Source organism: Leptodactylus fuscus, chromosome 4 (genome assembly GCF_031893055.1).
Source record: "Leptodactylus fuscus isolate aLepFus1 chromosome 4, aLepFus1.hap2, whole genome shotgun sequence".
In the NCBI taxonomy this organism is placed as follows: domain Eukaryota; kingdom Metazoa; phylum Chordata; class Amphibia; order Anura; family Leptodactylidae; genus Leptodactylus; species Leptodactylus fuscus.
In genome coordinates, this window is record NC_134268.1 from 51,651,850 (window position 1) to 51,673,666 (window position 21,817).

At 41.9% G+C, this 21,817-nt stretch overlaps 1 protein-coding gene across 4 annotated transcripts in view; it reads right to left on the minus strand.

Annotated features, from left to right (window-relative positions):
* Positions 1–21,817, minus strand: part of CSPP1 (centrosome and spindle pole associated protein 1) — a 57,292-nt gene that overhangs the window by 9,092 nt on the left and 26,383 nt on the right. For all 4 annotated transcript variants that reach the window (XM_075270381.1, XM_075270382.1, XM_075270380.1 and 1 more), the window contains 12 exons: positions 17,278–17,374; positions 15,504–15,561; positions 8,960–9,252; positions 8,049–8,167; positions 6,954–7,044; positions 6,159–6,276; positions 5,716–5,863; positions 4,887–5,024; positions 4,356–4,468; positions 1,382–1,531; positions 728–883; positions 25–129 (listed from right to left, as the gene is read on the minus strand). In XM_075270381.1, coding sequence (XP_075126482.1) covers positions 25–129; positions 728–883; positions 1,382–1,531; positions 4,356–4,468; positions 4,887–5,024; positions 5,716–5,863; positions 6,159–6,276; positions 6,954–7,044; positions 8,049–8,167; positions 8,960–9,252; positions 15,504–15,561; positions 17,278–17,374 — 1,586 coding nt within the window. The remainder of the gene's footprint in view (positions 1–24; positions 130–727; positions 884–1,381; positions 1,532–4,355; positions 4,469–4,886; positions 5,025–5,715; positions 5,864–6,158; positions 6,277–6,953; positions 7,045–8,048; positions 8,168–8,959; positions 9,253–15,503; positions 15,562–17,277; positions 17,375–21,817) is intronic.

Here is a 21,817-nt window from a genome sequence, read left to right on the forward strand (position 1 = left end):
ACATTTCATATGTATAAGACTTACACGTGACTGGACGGACACGGCACTCTCTGCACTTGGTGGTCTCTGGGGACGAGTCGACACCTTGTGCTGTAAAGTTGGGATCACTGGGGAAGGCTGTCTTGGAGGCTGTAAAAAAAAGTCCAATAAACTTATAGGAGTTAAAAACATTCACAGAAATGCAGTTGTTCTCGCGGAGCCAGAGAGGTTACCTAGCACTTCATCAAAGATCAGGCATGTGAAGGGAATGAATCATGTATTTCATTTTAGATTCATTAATGACATTATGAGACTATAGAAAATACATAATATATCTGCTATTATTTTTATAATTTCCCTAAGAGTGACCATATGAGGTATATACTGATATAACCCAACCGCACCTTGTGATCGCATTGTAGGGGATCCGATCCCTTTAGAGAACCCCTTAGGTGCAGCAGTCAATATTGATCACAGCACACAAAGGCTTAAATGCCAGGGATTGGAACTAACATTTCTTCTCCAAAAATAAAATGTTAATATTGTTATTCTCAGTTAGGCTAAAGGTTAATATGACTGAAGTAACAAAAAATCAATATATAATGTGATAAAGTTGTTTGCATTTCTTACACCATCTTATATCATTAGTAGAATCATTAACTCCTTGTTTGCACTTTGAATGAAATATAGAGCAGAATCTACCACAGACATAAATAAGAGGATTTCAGAGTTTTAGGTTTCCACGCACCCTCTCTTGCTTTTCAGGTACTTTGGCCGCCCTCTCCTGCTCATATAATCGTTTCAGCTCTTCTTCATGTTTTGCTTCTTCCTCCTTCCTTTTCCTTTCAGCTTCTTTCCGCCTTTCATCAGCCAGACGAACCAGTTCTTCATTTTTTTGCCGTTGCTAACAATAATAAATATATTGTATTATTATTTTCAAGGTAAAAGGTTTCCAAATGTTATGGCTTCTACTGCAGACACCAAAGTCTGACAGAATCATCTTAGAGATTACACATAATTATAGGTTCAGATCATATGTACCTTATGTCTCGTATATTACATCTATCCATACATTGTGAATCACTTTATAATCATGTGTAATGAATGATGAAAATGTTCATTGATGAAAAAGTACCAGCTAAAACTAAGGGTGATGGCACAATAAGCATTACAAAATAAAGACATATATCATTTTCATTTTTAACTTGGGAAATCAAAAAACCACGAGCCTCATATAACAATCATGGCCATTAGCAAAAGTGCCAGAGTAAGCAATTCAGTTATCTACAGGATAAAAAGAAAAATCTAAAGCCTATGTTCACATGTAGTAGCTGTAACACAGTTTTTTGTGCACTTTTGCATGTTGTAAAAACCACTGCGCAGCCAAGGATACTCTACTTACCTCTTCCTCCTTCATTTTCTTCCTATTTTGCTCCTCTTCAAATTCTCGTTGAATCTTGGCCCTCTGTTCAGCCAGGCGTTTTTCTTCTCTTTCTTCTTCCAGGCGAATTCGTTCTCGTTCTGCCTCTTCTTTTCGCCTCTTCTCTTCAATCTGTATCAGACAGAAGTTTCTTATTGTTGATCAATAGAGATGAGTGAGTAGTATTCGATCAAATACCTCGCTCCCATAGGCCGAACACCAAGGGGTTAAGCACATTGAATATTCGATGCGCTTAACCCCCTGTGTTCGGCCGCTTACACGCTTTCCTATGGCAGCGAGGTATTTGATCGAATACTACTCGCTCATCTCTATTGATCATACATCTATAACTATGATGACATCGCTAATTTACACTACCGTTAACTACAACTATGTCTACAGCTGGCAGTAGGAATTTCTACTTTACTTTGTGGCTTTATTGTGACATATGTCGCTGTCAGAGCTGATCTGACTTTGTAGGATACAGATCTCAGATTCACAGTAATCATATAACAGATCATATTATCACAAACATACTACAGTTGTATCCTGCAGTCTACATTGGTGTGAATGCCCTGCAGAGAATGGTCAGGAGACTGTAACTAGTTAAACACTACCAGACTCTCTTTGGAATCGGTAACACCTAAGACTGATTGTACAAAGCTGTAATAGAGATCCATTTTCGGGGTCTGTATTACAATCATATTGACTGGACAAAATGGTGAGGAGTCCAGTCTCATGGAGTCCTAGACTCTTCATCATTTATTCATGCTAGATCTTGCCAGCTTAATCTCTCCACACCCTGGAATGCTGACTACCTAAGAAATCTACTAAGTAAGTACCATAGTAAGTACAGAGTTGGCCAAAAGTATCGGCACCCCTGCAATTCTGTCAGATAATACTCATTTTCTTCCAGAAAATGATTGCAATCACAAATTCTTTGGTGTTATTATCTTCATTTAATTTGTCTTCAATGGAAAACCACAAAAAGAATTGTCAAAAAGCCAAATTGGATATAATTCCACACCAAACATAAAAAGGGGGTGGACAAATGTATTGGCACTGTTTGAAAAATCATGTGATGACTCTCTAAATTGTGTAATTAACAGCACCTGTTACTTACCTGAGGCACCTAACAGGTGGTGGCAATAACTAAATCACACTTGAAGCCAGTTGAAATGGATTAAAGTTGACTCAACCTCTGTCCTTGTGTGTAGCACATTGAGCATGGAGAAAAGAAAGAAGACCAAAGAACTGTCTGAGGACTTGAGAAGCAAAATTGTGAGGAAGTATGAGCAATCTCAAGGCTACAAGTCCATCTCCAAAGACCTGAATGTTCCTGTGTCTACCGTATGCAGTGTCATCAAGAAGTTTAAAGCCCATGGCACTGTGGCTAACCTCCCTAGATGTGGACGGAAAAGAAAAATTGCCGAGAGATTTCAACGCAAGATTGTGCGAATGGTGGATAAAGAACCTCGACTAACATCCAAACAAGTTCAAGCTGCCCTGCAGTCCGAGGGTACAACAGTGTCAACCCGTACTATCCTATACTTGAATGAAAAGGGACTGTATGGTAGGATACCCAGGAAGACCCCACTTCTTACCCAGAGGCATAAAAAAGCCAGGCTGGAGTTTGCCAAAACTTAACTGAGAAAGCCAAAAACGTTTTGGAAGAATGTTCTCTGGTCAGATGAGATAAAAGTAGAGCTTTTTGGGAAAAGGCATCAACATAGAGTTTACAGGAAAAAAAAAAAGAGGCCTTCAAAGAAAAGAAAACGGTCCCTACAGTCAAACATGGTGGAGGTTCCCTGATGTTTTGGGGTTGCTTTGCTGCCTCTGGCACTGGACTGCTTGACCGTGTGCATGGCATTATGAAGTCTGAAGACTACCAACAAATTTTGCAGCATAATGTAGGGCCCAGTGTGAGAAAGCTGGGTCTCCCTCAGAGGTCATGGGTCTTCCAGCAGGACAATGACCCAAAACACACTTCAGGTCAGCACTAGAAAATGGTGGTGAGAGAAAGCACTGGAGACTTCTAAAGTGGCCAGCAATGAGTCCAGACCTGAATCCCATAGAACACCTGTGGAGAGATCTCTTGATGGCAGTTTGGAGAAGGCCCCCTTCACATCTCAGGGACCTGGAGCAGTTTGCCAAAGAACAATGGTCTAAAATTCCAGCAGAGCATTGTAAGAAACTCATTGATGGTTACCGGAAGCGGTTGTTCACAGTTATTTTGTCTAAAGGTTGTGCTACCAAGTATTAGGCTGAGGGGGCCAATACTTTTGTCCGGCCCATTTTTGAAGTTTTGTGTAAAATGATCAATGATTTGACTTTTTTTTCATTCTCTTTTGTGTTTTTTCCATTGCAAGCAAAATAAATGAAGATATTAATAGCAAAGAGTTTGTGCTTGCAATCATTTTCTGGAAGAAAACGAGTATTATCTGACAGAACTGCAGGGGTGCCAATACTTTTGGCCAACACTGTAAGTAATTAGTAAGGAGTAAGCAAGATGTGATTTTTTAATTTAGCAATATAGACTTTATCATACTTAAGAGATACGGCCACACCCATGTATAGCCATCTCCTCACCAATTCCTGGCGGGATAGTTCCTCCAAAAGGATGGGTGATGGAGGCTCTAGAGCAGGGGTAGGGAACCTTTGGCTCTCCAGCTGCTGTGAAACTACAACTCCCAGCATGCTCCATTCACTTCCATGGGAGTTCCCAGAATAGCAGAGCCAGTATGCATGCTGGGAGTTGTAGTTTTGCAACAGCTGGAGAGCCATACGTTCCCTACCCCTGCTCTAGAGCAAATGCCCAATGCATAATCCATATAATCCAGCCCTAGGTACTCTATACTACACAACAATTTTGTAAAACCTACACGTTCACTATAAATGACAATGGCTTCTGTTTGCTTGTGCAATAATTGTGCTTGGTGAACATATAACTAGATACCTGTTGACGTAAGAAGTTTTTGTAGGATTCTTGTTGCTGCACCTGCTGTTCAGATGGTGGCTCAGAAAATACGTTGCCCCTTGCGAACTGGGAATTATTTGCAAATGAAAACCCTGACAATAAAAAGTAACATAACACGTGAAAGTCACAAAGACATCTGTAGAGTCATGATTCAATGGAAAAAAAATTGCTACAACTTAAATAGAAATTTCCTACAGCTTTGGAAATAAGGAGTCCTTGAAAATGGACCAGAATATCTACAGCTGACTGCTATCTCACCCCATAAATATGCAGATTTGTCTGAGCAGTAAATATGTACTAATAGGGAGAGATGTGAGAAAGCTGCTGTCAGACTACTACCATGGAGGGAGGGTCCGGAGGCCTCCATACACACTGGCTGTATGCTCTTCTCTTGTTTCCTCTGTCACGCATGTCCCCACGGTTTACAGAATGCTGGAAGTGTTGTTGCCTCTTTTCCACAGAAGATGCTATTTTATCCCCTGGCTTGGAATGAATACAGCAGTAACATACCTGGTATCTTGCCAGTAGATGATGTATTATCAGCTAGACTGGTGTCGACTGCAACAACTGCCCGCTTGTCTTCAAAGGCTCTCACTTCAGGATTTTGAAACGCATCTTCATTATACTTATGCATTTGCTTAAGGTCAGCTGAAATAATAATGGATATGTTTACTTACATGAAAGCAAACCATTGTTTCACTAGAGATTAATAATTTCCTAATAGGGAATACGGATGTGACCACCATTACCTTTAAAGGCCATTACAAACACTTATATAAACCCTATGCATAGGTTAAGAAATAATGTGGTGGTCTGAAAGTACCCCTGAAATCTCTCTATCCGAATGAAGCACCAGTGCACTTCTGTGACCGGCGCTCCATTCATTGCTATAGGGTTGCTGGAGATTGCCTTACCGGCTGTCCCATACGTAGAAGTGAATGAGGTGCCAACCACGTAAACATATTGGTACCTCCAAAGCTTGTAATCTCTCACAATTTCATAAAAGAGAATATGAAATAGGGAATCTGAAGATGGCGAAATGTTCCCCGTTACTCTCATTCTGAAGCCTTTCTCCAGCAGTCTTTATTACTGATCCTTGTCATCACAGTGAAAATGCTGCTCAAGCAATCTCTGGCAGCGGAGGAGATCTGCCTAAGCAAGTGACTGGCTGATCACTACTAACTGTGCATGGTGAGGGACAAGGAGGTTGTGACCAGAGAGGAACCATCGAACAGGAGCAGTGGGGGGGATCAGAGAAGTGAGTATTGTTATTATTTAACCCATTATCAAAATGACACACCACTGGATCCTCTATTTACAGCTCAGAAAGGGCACTTACTAATGAGATTTCCCTTTACATCCTTCAGTGGGGCACCTCCACCACCTTTGCCCCATGGGTTGTAGTTCTTCATCTCTGCTTCCAGTTTAGCTTCATAACGTTCCCTTTCTTCTCTTTCTTTTCTGCGCCTTTCATTTTTTTCCATTATCTGTAAATAAAAAAATGCATCATATTAGATTCACAACACTGCTATGATCTGTATGAGAGAAGCCTCGGGAATAGATTGTAAATTGTAATGAGCTTGTCTCATCTGAGGCGCAGTGCTCAACAAGCAATGGAGTCAGTTTCATAAGAAGCCCCAATTAATCTCTCAGCATATGGGAGAAAACCAGAGTACCCAAAGGACACTCATTCACACACAGGGAGAACATCATTGTAAGGTAACAAGTGTTAACCACTGAGCCAATGTGCTGCCCAATTGACAATTGCACTTTGCAACAAACCTGCCGTTCCAGCTCCTCCTGATATGAGACAGCGGCCTCTTTGGTCTGTCGCGGCCTTTCTTCTGGAAATGTTCCTAAACTGGCTCCCTTTCCAACACCTGATTTCTGTTTGTTGTCACTGTTAAACATGAAGATATTTTTCATCTATCACTGTATTCAACATTGGTTTGTATAAGACATTTCTGAGCACAATTTCCTATGTCACCTATGTACTGAATTTATATCATATACCTTTATCTAATTCCAATGAGATCATTGGGGCACGCAAATATATTAAAACAGTCATATAATACTCCAGTCTTAGTAAATGAGGTCAATGGCTGAGAGTTACTAGCTGGTCATTTTTTGGGGGGGGGAAGTGAACTAAAACTACATGTCCATAAAGTCCAGTAAATGTATTTTCAGGGCAATCACAACACCTTCCATTTGGACTAAGTCTGAGTTCAATTTGATGTCAGATTCCAGTTATTATGAATTTTGGAAGAATCCCTTATCTCTAATGGCTGCTTTCTTCCAGCACCACACCAATCCAGAGGTTGTATATGGCAGTGCAACTCAGCCCCATCTACTACAGGGACAGGTGTAGCCCTGTCTATTTAACCCTTAAGTACAATCATGGTGTCTATCATAATGATACGTGTATGGTAGTGTTGTATTATAGACACCATGATAGTACTTAAGGGTTAAGATAGCAAGCATGTTTTATATAAACCTGGACAACACCACTATGTGGACATTTTAAAATAGAACAATATAATTAAAAAAATATTTTTTTTTTCAATCAAAGTTACTCACAGTGTGTGATCAGGCGGATAAGTCGGGATGCCATGTGCGCCAGGCATGCCAACACCTGCAGTAGCTTGCAGAGCCATCATATTTGGGGGATCTGTGTGGAGAGGGACACATTCATGAAATATACACAGTTTCTAACCTAATAACATATCTCTTTAGGAAAACTAACCAAATCTAAAATGCAGGCAAGCTTTTAAGCGAGTTGTCTGGGGAACTTAAATGATCCAATTGCATACCAGGTCTTGTGGTCCCAGTACCTCCACTTTAAAATCTGGATCACATGATCAGTGGCTTTATGAATAGGGGCTGGCAGTCAGGCTCAGTTCAGTAACTAAGCCAGTGATCTACTCCATCAGCACAGACAGACAAGGGTGACGACTTGGCTTCTGAACTAAACCTGACAGTCATCTCCCATTCATTACATCACCTATAACTGAAGCAGGTGGAGGAAGTTTTGTCTCATGTGAATCTATGCCTGAAACAGACTAAACGTCTACATGATAGGACTGCAAGTCCTGGTGTAATATTGGCTCACTTACCTTCCCTGCTCCCCCCTATAAATGCTCTTCAGCAGCTTATTCCCATTCTACCTGCAGAAGACTGCTATATTTTTTAAAGCATAACTAAACTTTCAGACAACTTTTGATTTTCTGGCATTATTTGTATCATTAATACATTTTGTAATATAGTATGTTATCATGTTTTGAATCAATTCTGTGAAATCTTGCGTTTTGTTCACTCTTTCCCTTATTTCAATATTTGTTAATAAAGTTTATTACAAAATTTATTAATGACACAAATACTGCCAGAAAATCAAAAGTTGCCCGACAGTTTAGTTATGCTGTAAGTATTTCAGACAGCTACTGATATTGATAGTTCACTTAATAAGCTATAAATCTTTTCTTTCAAAAATAGAGGAAATAATTATTGACTTCAGTATAGTCCAGCAGATATTCAGAATTTAGGGATTACCTAAAATCTCACAAGTAAAGAGGTGAAAAATGAAACAATGCTGTATTAATAAAACAATGTGAAAATAATAGATTATACTTTGGACTCAGATATAGATAGCTAATATCAAAAGCAGCAGTTTCTTACAATAAGCAAGGTTTGGGTCCAGCGGGTTCCGCGCACCATAGTAGTAATACGCATCATCATAAGGTGTTCGGTAGTTGTCCACTAGGACTGGGGGTTGAGGTGGAGCTACAACTGCAATCCTATAGAAGGTTGAAAACAAGAAAAAGCGCAAAGTCATATTTTACAATTACATAATGCAAGAATTACCTTTGTGTAAGGCTGAGAAATTATTAAAATTAATGAATAAATTCACCATTTCAAAGAATTGGGATTCTCTTTTTTTTTAAAATCAGAATCATCTCATCCCTGTGCTGGAGTCTTATACATTCGTGCTGGATTTCTTCTCAAACTACCATCCACAGTTTCGTCACTGTAGTCTATAGTGAGATTTTGGTGATACCCCTTATCTTTTGATTTCACTTTACATCAAGGACTGTAGCACAGACTGACAGAAAATAGTGACCGAGACGTCTTCTGGGTTTCATAGTACACAACAACATACTGAGGCTTCTACTTATTCTTGAGTATTAAATACTCAAACATAGAAACAGTCCGTGACTTCAATTATCCTTTGTTCTTGGTTTGGGATATCCTGAGATAAATTGCTCAAAATAAACAGCTTTGAAACAAAAAAAAATTACATTACTCTGTATGGCATTAAAGACACAACTGTGTCACAGCTGAGCACTGCTAGTGACCAGTGGTATCAAAATATATGAAGCAGATGGGATCCATTTTTGCCCATGAATCATGGAAAGCTCTCTATAATCCCTGTGTGTTTATAATACAAGAAATAGCTATTTACTGTCTTCAGCCAACACCTATCTGATGTGTATGGCTGACTACATTTAGGGATAGCCCTTCAGTGATTTCTAAATATATGAGAAATGCAATAAATAAATGCAAATCTAAAGGTGGTCTAATAAATTTACCTGGGAGCGACTATTTCTCCAAGGGTGTTGGATATTCCTCGGTGGTATTCTTCGTTGGCTGGATTATACCCTATGGGAAATCCATTACCAGTGACAGCTGGCTCAGGAAGAGGAGTCTGAAAAGCTACTCTGGGTCTTTCCGGAGGAGACTTTTCTTCAATAACTGGCTTATTTTCGATCACCGTTCTGCTGGTCTTCTGTGGGTCAAGAAGTATTCCAGGTCGATAGGGGGTGTTTCGATCAGGCATCTCCTGCTGTCGGTTTATTGCCCCAAACTGTCGTAACCTGTCAGGCTTTTCAAAGAAAATCAAAAATATTTCAGAGTTGGATTTATGTGAGTTTTATCATCACATGAAAGGGTTTGTAGTATTGTTAATAGGAAGTTAATTAAAATACAACAAAAAGAGAAAGATAAAGAAGAAAAGTTTTTTTACAAACTTAAAGGGAGTCACCAGAAGCCAATATATCAACTCAGCCCTGCAGATAGATAAGTTAGGGCGCTTTCCCCTCTGCAAATGAGCTCCTGGGAGTAACAAGGGCATTGTCATTGCTCTGGAGGTAAGTAGCAATGCCTAAGGGGCTCATGTGCATATTGACAAAAGCGGCAATACCTTGGCAATGGAGTCAATGATTCTCAAGGGAAAAACACCATTTAATTCATGTGGTTCTATCTATCTATCTATCTATCTATCTATCTATCTATCTATCTATCTATCGGATCAATATCCTGGGTTCTGATGACAGACTCCCTGTAACATGTAGCCCACCTGCAGACACTGGCTAATTCAGCTTACTTCGTATGAAAAATCACAAAATGAGAGAGGATCTTAGTGCTGAATAAAGCCAGCCATAAACATAACATAGCTTTAGCCAAACCCTCGCTTGCCCACGGCAATCTCATTCAACTCCTCTATTCACATAAACGCTTGGTTTGCACAAGTGGTATGTGTGTCCTGAATGGAGAGAAGGGGTTAAGCTGCTGCCATTCTCCTCTGGTGGCTACTTATCTCCTGGAGGGCTAAAAGATCGGGGAGTTGGTAATGGTAGGCCAAATACATATTAGGGCGGGTAAACACCAGCGCCCGATCTCCGTTATGCAGGTTTCCATTTCTTGCTCAAGAAACTCATTTGAATGGGTTTGAAAAGTGTCCACTTATGAGCGTCTTCTGCTCTCCGGGGAAAAACCATTTTTTTTTTAACCAGACACAAAGTCAGACATACAGGACAGTGTCCGGTTAAAAAAACAAACGGTGTCGTCGCAGAGAGCATAAGACACTAATGGGCGCTCACCAGAGGACACTGAATACAGGTTTCCGTCTTCTGCCTGCAGAAAACGGAAACCTGCATAACGGAGATCGGGCACTGGTGTGAACCCATTGGCCAATCCTGCTGAAATCAGCTGGTATAAGAACCTCTCTGACTATCAGGACATGATCTATAACTGGGGAATTATAAAACTTATAACGCATGTGGGTCAAATAGCTAACACTCTCTTTTACCACTAACACTCAAAATAGCAGCTATAAAATCCCAATCCAGTGTCTGAACAGATAAGAAGAGGGATCATAGTCCCTGACGCCATATATTTACAGCAAAAGCCTTGCAGCAATAATCCTAATGTCATAATGGGAGACGCTGACTGCATAGGGTCGCTCAGGAGGATTTCCAGTTTGGGGGCTATCAGGCTGTTACTAGCCTTTAACTATCTATGGTTTTCTGTTTTGTAAATTTCCAAAAAAAAACAATTTATTTCCGTCATAAATTTCTGATCATTAAGTAGAAATTTTTAGCATAGCTTCTAAAAATGGAAATAAAAGCCCATTGTGGGCTGGCTTTGAATTGCGTATAAATCTGCATATACTTACTGAAAGGCCTGGTTACAGCTGGAAATACACTAAATATTGATCCTATTACAATCTAATACGTATAAACAAAATGTGCATTTTATCTTTTTTCTACTAAGATATCATGTACACTCAGTGCAGCCAAATGTACATATTTTTGGAAGATTTGGGGGACAAAGCTGTTGACAACTACCGTATCTTATATTTACTACCATCAACATAACTAAAATAAATACCGTATTTTTCGGACTATAAGACGCACTTTTTTCCCCCCAAATTTCGGAGGAAAATGAGGTCTATTACAGCAGATGCCGGGGACTGTCTTAGCTCCCGGGGCCTGCAGATTGTCACGCTCCTGCCGCTGAAGAAAACCAGCGGTGGCAGTAGCGCGGCCATGCTGTAAATCCGCTCCTCCTCCGCAGGTCCCGGCAGTTAGTTAGCCCCGGGGCTGGTCCCCACCGGCCCCATACCTTTAGTGATGCCGCAGGAGCCGACCTGTTCCGATGACAGCCGGGAGCCTAATGAAGGCTCCGAGGCTTGTCATAGATATATATTACTATCGCGGCTGGTCTATGACACTCCGCGATAGTAATGTATAGAATCTCCCATAGACGGCAATACACTTATATTGCCGTCTATGGGACTTGCAATCAAATGATTGCAGGTTCAAGCCCCCTAGGCGGGGGATAATAAAATAGTAAAAAAAAAAAAACCCACTTAAAAAAAAAAATATAATAAAAAAAATAAAATAAATAAAAGTTCACCTCCTTTCTCTAGAATACATATAAAAGTATAACATTACTGTGAAACATACACATTAGGTATCCCTGTGTCTGAAAATGCCCGGTCTACTAATAATTTTATGTACAGTGAACGTCAAAATCAAAAGTGCTAAACCGCCGGGTTTTTCTCTCTGTTTTGCCTCTGAATTAAATAAAAGGTGATCTAAGCAATAAACATTTCCCAAAATAGTATAACTAAAAAGTACACCTGGCCCCACAAAAAAAACGCCCTATACATCCCCATACAGCTGCAGGGTCACCTGTCAATGTGGCCTTGCAGCTGTTCCAAAACTACATCTCCCATACATTAAATATTTTACCATTTTTCGCCTGAAAATTTTTTTTCCCTATTTTTCTCCTCTAAAACCTGGGTGCGTCTTATAGTCCGAAAAATACGGTAATTTTTAATGACTAGCAATAAAAACTGTATTGTAAACGGGCTTCACATTTCGAGTGGCTCCGAACATGTAAGCACACTTTGCTGTTTTTTTTCCTATTGTCAGGTATAATAAAAGAAAGTTGTTGAGGCTGAATATATTCTGCTACCAGTCACATTGTTAAAACCAATTCCAAATGCATGCAAATGTTAAAATGTGCTGAGGTCTACATGATCCAAACTATTACAGCCATGCAAGCAAAAAGATAAGGTAAAAAGCCATTAATATTGTATAGCATCCTTGCAGAGAAAAAAACAAATAGTATTTTTAGAAAAAAATCATCTCAATTTACCTCCTCTTCATTTAGCTAGAAAAAGCATGTAAGAAAAATTAGCAAAAAAGTACACGATATATACAAAACACAGCATGAAAGATATAGTGAACGACCGTCCATTTATTACTGAATAGAATATATAAAGTGTCTTACTTCTACAATTCTTGTGTTTCTTTCATATTTAGGATTCAGTAGATAGATGAATGGCTGTAAAACCTATAACTAAGGTGATCTGGACTATGTAACAGTGTATTTTTGTATAGAAATGCTTTTTAAATATTTTGCATCACTACCATGGTCTAAAGGCAGCGGTTCTCAACCTGTGGGTCGCGACCCCGGTGGGGGTCGAACGACCAAAACACAGGGGTCGCCTAAACCGGAAAATACATATTTCCGATGGCTTTAGCCGCTGAGAAGCCGCGCTGCCTTTGCAGCAGGGTAGATCCTAGTGGGGTAAAGGACCTGTGATGACGTCATGACCATGTGATCGGACTCTGGTGTGGGCGGAGCTATTCAGTACAGTGCCGAGTTACACAGGAAGAGAAGGCTGCAGTGAATGGAGACTGGAAGGTAAGATGGAGGGAGGAGACAGCAAGTGTAAGCAAGGGGTGGGAAGGGGATGCAAGCAGTGTGTGAGTATGATAGGAGGGGATGCAGGCTGTGTGTCAGCATAATAGTGGGGTTCAGGCTGTGTGTGAGCAAGATGGGGGACATGAATCTGGGGGCAGAGATGGAGGGGACATGAATCTGGGGGCAGAGATGGAGGGGACATGAATCTGGGGGCAGAGATGGGGGACATGAATCTGGGGGCAGAGATGGAGGGAACATGAATCTGGGGGCAGAGATGGAGGGACATGAATCTGAGGGCAAAGATGGGGGGGGCATGAATCTGGGGGCAGAGATGGAGGGGACATGAATCTGAGGGCAAAGATGGGGGGGGGCATGAATCTGGGGGCAGAGATGGAGGGAACATGAATCTGGGGGCAGAGATGGAGGGGACATGAATCTGAGGGCAAAGATGGGGGGGGCATGAATCTGGGGGCAGAGATGGAGGGGACATGAATCTGAGGGCAAAGATGGGGGGGGGGCATGAATCTGGGGGCAGAGATGGAGGGGACATGAATCTGCACGCGCCGCACATTTTATCCCTCTTTCTACTTTTCAAAAGTTGGGAGGTATGGGTTGTAGCAAAATTAAGGCCCGTTCACACGGGCACAGAGGGGGCAGGTTATGGTGCGAAATCCATGTCATAATCCGCCCTCTCACAATGGAGGTCTATTTAGACCGCCAGGCTTGTTTTTTACGTGAGCGGCATGCTGACGCTCACGGAAAAAAAAAATGGGCTGCCCTTTCTTCAGGTGGATTCCACAGCTCGGTGACCCGTGGCATCCGCCTGGCGGTAGCAACCTCCCGAGTCGTCCCATTAATTTGAGCCGACTCTGGGGGGGGGAAGCCGCGACAGTCGTGGAAAGCGTGTTTTGACCCGAGAGTGACGCGGCTCCCCGCGTCACTCTCAGTGCCTAAATCCGCTATGGATCCGCTATACCGCTCCCTGTGTGAACTAGCCCTTACAGTTATGAAGTAGCCACCAAAATTATTTTTTGGTTTGGGGTCACCGCAAAATGAGGAACTGTATTGCGGACTCACGGCATTAGAAAGGTTGAGAACCACTGGTCTAAGGGTACTCATTGTAGTGCCAAAATGAATATTAATGAGGTGCCATATTTTTCAGACTAATCTTACTAACGTAAGAATCTGTGTCTTACAGTCCAAGTTCAGGAAGGTGCAGGAGTGTCAAACCACCCTAAGGACCAAAAAACCCCGTGTGAACCCGGCCTTAGGAATAAGAACTTTGCCTGATCAGTGAGAGACCTGTGCAGCTGCACCCCTCTTCCTCCCTGCCCAAAACCAATCTGTCAGATCAGTGCAGGACAGGAGATTTAGCATGTAAGAAACACAGCGCTCCCCATCGTAAAGGTCCTCAAACCTTCAGAAAGACCTTCCATGATTTAATGTGATCAATCACAAATATAGGAGGAATCAGGAATGGAACCTGGTAAGTATATACTATGGCAGGGAGTAATAGTAAAAAGAATGCAAAGCTGTTTTCCAAGATGTAAATAGGAAAACAATGCCTCTGCTTGCTGCCCTAAGTCTCCATACACCTGTGAAGGTGATCTCTCCTTAAGGAGTGATATTATCCTCAGAAACTGGTCTAGAAGCCTCTCATCTCTGCCAAATCAGTTTTCCCTACGCTGTGCTGAAGAGATCCAACCAGATCGAAACAGCGCTGTCCACAGCTGGGAAACTGGTTTGGCTAAACTTCGGATCATAGTATTAAGGCATGTTGAAAGTCGTGCATGATGTTTAAGGGGGCTGCCCCTAGAGGGCAGCAAGCAGAGGCGCTGTTTTCCTATTTACATCTTGGAAAACAGATTTACATATTTTTCCCACAATCCCTCCAGTGGAGTGAAAAAGCTTTTGTAAGTCTCCATATGCCTGTGAAGGTGATCTCTCCTTAAGGAGTGATAATATCCCCAGAATCTAGTAAAAAGAAGTCATATACATGCAGCAGAACTGTGTGTAAATGAAAGAGAGTATGTGTAGCAAAGCTGTGCTGTGGGTGTGTAATGTGTGTACTATGTTTTACAGCTCAGTTGTGTGTCCATAATATAACACAGCAAAAAAACCTTAAAATCTACACTACACTATAGAGCAATATGGAGGAGTCATATCACATGGACAACTAAATATATCGTTTAGTCCATTTCATCTGAACCTATTCAGTGAGTGGCAGAAAGACAAAACTCTGCTTCAGTTTTCCATCATGGGAGACAGAGGGGCGGAGAAGCAACTACTGTGGAGTTTCTTTCATTTAGGTGATAAACATTTGGTTAGTTAGGGCCAAACTGCTTAGGACAACCACTGTTGCTAGAAGAGTTGACCCTATTGCCTGTTAACCCCTTCTAGCATATCTGCAAGAAGAAAGGTTTTTATATGAAGCAGCGGTCGAGCATGCCACAAATATACCAAGATAAGAAAGCTTTAAATGGAAGGAAAGCTTTGAACATGATGGTAAAGATAATGGCCACAAGAACACACCAGTAAACATATATGTATATACTTATAGTCCAGCAGAGCCAAGACAGAGGAACAAGCAGCAGAAAGCAGTTGTTAAGTACACTAGAAACAAATGCTGTTACTCACCTGCTTCTCGGGATCTATGGCTCCAGACGCAGCAACTTTCAGTTCCAGTTCCTTCTCTCTGCAAAATTATATGCCTCCATAAATACATGCAAGAATTTTACTGGGGTATGGGGTCCCAAAATCCCAAGAATGGAAATCCCATATGCCCATTTGAACAGAGTGATGGTTTCTCCCTTCACTCTCTAGACAATTGATGAAGATACAGTGCTTATGCACTCCTGAGCTCTCTCCATACATTCCCATGTGCAGTGTCAGACTGGGGTGTCTAGGGAACCCTGCAGACCAGCGATACCGAGACAGAGCGGCTAAAGGTAATAACATGTCGGGAGGCATGCTGCTCACCCGCCATACGATGTGCAACAATGCACTACCTAAACCTACTGCTACACACGGTATGGAAAGTGATCAGCATGGCTCCTAGAAATGTTACCATTACCTATAGCCGCGCTGTCCTGGAAGAGCTGGTCTGCAGAGGTCCTGGCTGTTGTGTCATCACAGATGTGATATTGATGGCCTATCCTAAGGACAGACCATCAATATTATAAAGAAGGATAAATCCTTTAAAGATTTGTCCAGGAATTGGAGCAACTCATGTGCCAGGCGGGAGGTGTAAAATAAAAACTAAATAAATAAAAGGCGCCTTCACCTTCCCCAGTGCTCCATTGTCTGCCACCAGTGTCCATTTAGTCTTGTGCCGGTGCCTCCTTGCTGGGAGTCCTGCACCTCATGTGATCGCTGAGATTATTTAGGTACAGGATTTCCAGAAATTAGGCCATGAGACCGAACAAACACAGGCGGGGACAACAGGATGCTGGGGACAAAAATTCAAGGAAAAATACTGTGGAAAAAAATAAATTGAGATTCACTGCTACTTTTTTCCCAGTGTTTTTTAGGTGCATCTCGCTGTTGCGCCAAATCCTTAAAGAGAACCTTTCATCAATTGGGGCACAGGCAGTTTTATATACTGCTAGAAAGCCGACAGTGTGCTGAATTTAGTGCACTGTCGGCTTTCCCGTTTTCTGCACTATCGGCTTTCTAGCTGTGTATTAAACCGCATGTGCCCCAGGACATCTCAATATACTGTACATCACACTTTTTAGGATAATGCCTAACACAGCGTCCCGCAGCAAAAAAGCGCTGAGAGAAAACCCCCGGCGCCAACACATCAGTTTTTCCTGCTATGCTTTTTGCAAACTCCACAGAGCTTCCCTCTGAGGACCGTTATAACTATAGGGACACTGTGTTTCTGTAGGTATAAGTGATGCAGGGTAAACACCAGTGCCGATCTACGTTTTCAAGTTTCCGTCTTCTGCCGACAGAAGACAGAAACCTGGCAGACCGTGTCCGTCTGTGAGCGTCGGTGAGTATTTTGTGCTTTCCGCGGCGAAACGGCCCCTGCCACTATCAGTGCTCATTTTGTCAATGCAAATGCATTGGACAGGGACCCGACCCAGCCCCTGACATCCTGATCTGGCTCCAGGCCAGTGCATCCGCATTGGGAAAATGAGGACTGATAGTCAGGGCTCGACGCCCACCAGGGGATTCACCGGTTCCCCGGCGGGCAAGTCCGACCCTGCCCATGCGACTCAGGACGTAGTATTACGTCCTGGGTCGCTAAGGGGTTAAATAACAGTATACAATTTAAGTGCCATTTTATACTATGTCATTTCTCCAGACATGATCGATTTAGTAAAAGCTTGTAAATGTATTGACTAGTACAATATGTCAGCTGACAGGTCCCGTGCTGAAATACAGTCTTAAATAACGCATGTACCGTCTTTTGTTTCTCTGTTGTTCAGCCATCTGTTCCATTAGTTCTTGTCTGTAGCGATCTTTCCTCCTCTTCTGAGCCTCTTCTTTCTCTGCTCCACCTATGATATAAGTATAAAAAGTATGCCAACATTTAACTTCTCAGAAATATAATAGGTCTACCATGTAGCCTTCGAAAAAATTTAAGCAAAATTGACAAGGGAACAAGTACTATGGGAGTGCCACTTAGCTTTAGCAGTGATCACAGAGTTTGGATACAGATACAGGTCTAATGACCCTAAGTAATAGCTGAGCCTTGTGGCAGTAATGTGAGGAAACGTGTAATAGAAAGTGCACTAGTTCAGTCTTAAAGTTTAAAGGGTCTGGGCAAAAAAAAAAAAAATCTGTTAATTCAGTTTTGTTTTCCAGATTAAAGATTGTTTTTAAAATTTACAGGCACTGTACACTGTATACCTACATATAGCTGCATGTATTTATATGTAGCTCTTTATCACACAATTGTCACTCCATATGATCCAAACTTACAGAAATATACTGTTTGGTTAAAAATCTTGGTTTGTACCAATTTAAGAATGTACATTCAGTCATCTAAGGCTGAGTTCACACAGAGTTTTTTGGTCAGGAATTCGCCTCAGAATCAGCCACCAAAAAAGGCCTCCCATTAGGGCTAGTTCACACGTGGGCAAAGGGGAGGTTTTTGACAGCGGAATTCGCTTCAAAAACCTCTCCTTTAACATGGTGGTCTATGTAGACCACTAGCTTTTTTTTTCCTCCTAGCGTTTTCCGCCTGAAGAAGCGACATGACCTTTCTTCAGGCGGAAAACGCCTGAAGAATTGCATAGAAGTGAATGGGAGGCGAAAACCGCGCGGTAAAAAACCGCGCGGTTTTTTGCACACAAAACCGCGCGGTTTTTTGCAAAAAAACGCGCGGTTTTCGCCTGCAGTTTCTATAGCACATATAGGAAAAAAAAACCCTAGCGAAAACCGCTAGCGAAAACCGCGTCAAAAACCTCGTCAAAAACCGCGTGGAATGCAAAAAACAGCGTCAAAAAAACTCCTCGAGGTTTTTTACCTCGCACAAATAAGCTAGGCGGTTTTCACGTGTGAACTGACCCTTAGAGTTCTATTGGGAGGCTGATTTTGAGGCGGATTCCTGACCAAATTCCTGACCAAAAAACTCTGTGTGAACTCAGCCTAATAGTATAGAAATAGCTTAGTTTAAGACTCTTGCAAAACTATATTTTATACCTCTTCCAAGTTGGGAAAAGATATTGTCTTTCTGAAGCACTGCTATTAGGGTCCATCCACATGGAGGAAAATGGTGAGGAATTTGGTGTGGAATACTCCACGCTGGAAAAAAAAAGCCCCCCATTGATCTCAATGGGTTCTGCTAGCTTTTTTTTCCAATATATATTCCAATATATTTTTTCCACTTGTGGAAAAAAAAGCTAGCAGAACCCATTGAGATCAATGGGAGGCTTTTTATTTTCAGTGTTTAATATTCCACACCAAATTCCTCTGTGTGAATGCACCCTTAGGAAATATTATCTCTATAGCTCTACAACGCACCATATGGAGGCACACGGAGTGCCTAATGCTCAATAGTATGGATCAGCTTTCTACATACAACTCTGCTTTATACACATTAGGCCTTACAGATGAGATCAACCATTTTCTTGCCAAGGACGTAGCTCTACGTCCTCCCACGGTGTCACTTGTCTAGCCAATGTCTAGCTGCTACGTCCTTATTCTAATGCCCATATCTCTGGACTCGTTTGGACTATAAAGATAATTTTAGATTAATTTTAAAGATTAGAATCTCATCTTATACCAAGTGCTTCATGTTAACCCTTACTGTGCCAAAACGATTCACTGTTGACAGGGCCGGCTCCAGGTTTTTATGGGCCCTTGGGCGACAGAGCCTCAGTGAGCCCCCTTGTAAAGGAGGCGGGGGAGTCGAGACACTGTGCGTCGCAGATGAAGCGAGTGACGTCATGCAGGAGTGTGACGTCACCAACGCCATACCTCCCAATTTTTAAAGAGAAGAAAGAGGAGCAAAATGTGCGGCGCGCTCTGCGCGCCGCGGCAAATTTGGCTCCACCCACTTTTGTTGATTCCACCCATTCTCATTCATTTATCATGTGCTCCCACACAGTACAATCCTCCTACAGTCACCTGTAAATTATAAGCCCCCCCTCCATCTCTCCCCCAGTTTCATATACACCCTTCCTCTGCCCCCAGTTTTATGTCCCCCCCTCCATCTCTGTCCCCAGTTTCATCACGTTCTCCCCCTTCATCTGCTCACAGTTTCATGTCCCCCGTCTCTGCCCCAGTGTCATGCTGTTCTCTCCCCACCCCCTTCATCTTCCCCAGTGTCATGCTGTCCCCCCCCCCTTCATTTGCCCCCCAGTTTCATGGGCCCCCTTCATTATGTTCCACCTTTATATTTAATACAAAACAAACACTTACACTCACCTTCCATCACTCACCTTCCATCGTTCCCCCGACGCTCCTCTCTCCGCTCTCTCACTCCAGTCACATACGCGATTAAAGCAGGAGCTGTGAGTTCAGCTCCTGCTTAGCTGCGGCCCGGCTTGCGTGTGTAGGCGTGATGACGTCATCGCGCCTACACACGCAAGCCAGGCCGGAGCTTTAAAGCAGGAGCTGATCTCACAGCTCCTGCTTTAATCGCGTATGTATTCCAGCTCATCGGCGGACGGACGCCGATGAGCTGAAATCGTGACAGGCAAGTGCTGGGGCGGGCAAGTGCCGGGGGGCCCCCAGAGGCTCTGTGGGCCCCGGCACTTGCCCGACTATGCCGTGCGCTGACGCCGGCCCTGACTGTTGAAAACGCTATTGGGGATTGAGATCTCATTAAAGATTTCAATTCCCGACAGCGTTTTTAACAGCAATTCGCTAAAAATCTGTAAGAGCTCTTATGAAGATCTAGGTATCATTTTAAAGATGAGATTCTCTTTTTTAAAATGAATCTAAAATTATCTTCATAGCCTAAAAGAGTCCTGAGATACAGGACTTTAAATTGACCCCCCCCCCCCTCCTGTCTTGGGAAGCATTAGTGAAACAGGAAGGGGGGGAGGAGCAGCTGCAGCCTACACAGAGACAGAGAAGCATTTTCTCTGTCCCTGTGCACACCCTGTATGTGACCCCAGGAGGGGAGAAAAAAGAGATTCAGTTCCTATTCCCCCCCTCCTGTCAATCAGACTGCATACTGTACTTTTGTTCTCTGTCACATACAGGTATAATATAATTCCCAGCTACGAATAAGGATTAATATCCGAAACGCGTCAGATATACTTCCTCTGTACCTAAGAAGTATGTGCCACACTGATTTCATTGTGTATTTTTAACTCGAATTTTCCAAATAAATTTTGTGGATTTTAAGAAGCTGCAGCCTGCTGGATTTCACTTTGGAATGAATCTATGCCTGGAGCGCCCGGAACCGAGGGGCTATATCCGTGCAGCATTGCAGATCTTACAAGGAATGTGAGTGTATTCCGGTTTTTGTCTACATAACTGAAGACGTTTTCTTTATTTGACCTTGACAATGGGCTTTCCTTTTCCCCTCTCCCCTCCTGAATATATGTCGTGTATAATATAATTCCCCCCTGAGCTTTACTAGTGGGGTATTCTTATGTTATACCCTGAACACAACCATGAAGTTTATTGGCGCTGTGACCCAGACATTTACCATTGTCCAGGTCGCAGCTCCAAAAAAAAAGTCGCACCAAACACACAACATATACACAAAATCATGAATAAAGTTTACATTTCACCTAATCCCTGTCCTGTCTATACCTGAGCTTTCTAGAGTAAAATGCATCTCTAGTGATGTCCGTTACATGCTAAAATAATAGTAACAATGATTATCACTAGAGATGAATGTATAGTTTGCTAAAATTTTTATAGGGGGATGGAAAATAACATTTTTATGTAAAGTCCTATTTAATTTGCATGCACAAAATGGGTTGGTGCATTTCTGCGATTTTGGCGTTTCTTTAACACCCGCCCCTGTAAATATATACATGTGTGGTATGTATGAACTCCTCACATATTGCAGTTTTATGGACAGTACATTATGTTTGCAGAAAGGGATTGCTTGAGACACACTTTAGTGGCAAATTTGAATTTTTGTGCAATGTTGGCTTGCAATCTCTGATTGCCGCAACGTTGCATGAAGGTGGTTATATATATGAAACATTAAGTTGCGTTTTTATATACAGTATGCTGTGAAATCTCAAAAAAGTTAGATTTTGTTATCACAGTCACAGTTTGGTAGGTGCAGTATAGTCTTTTAACATATTAATGAATAACAGCAAAATCCTGCTGGTCTTCTGTATTCATGTTTTTGGGAGTCCGAGCTCCGAGTTGATGTTTGCGGTACATATAGTATATATATATATATATATATATATATATATATATATATATATATATATACATTGTATACACCATAAGCTATTATTTTAAATGTATTTTGTATATGAATGTGAGACTGAACATGAGTTTTAGGTGCAATTATGTGT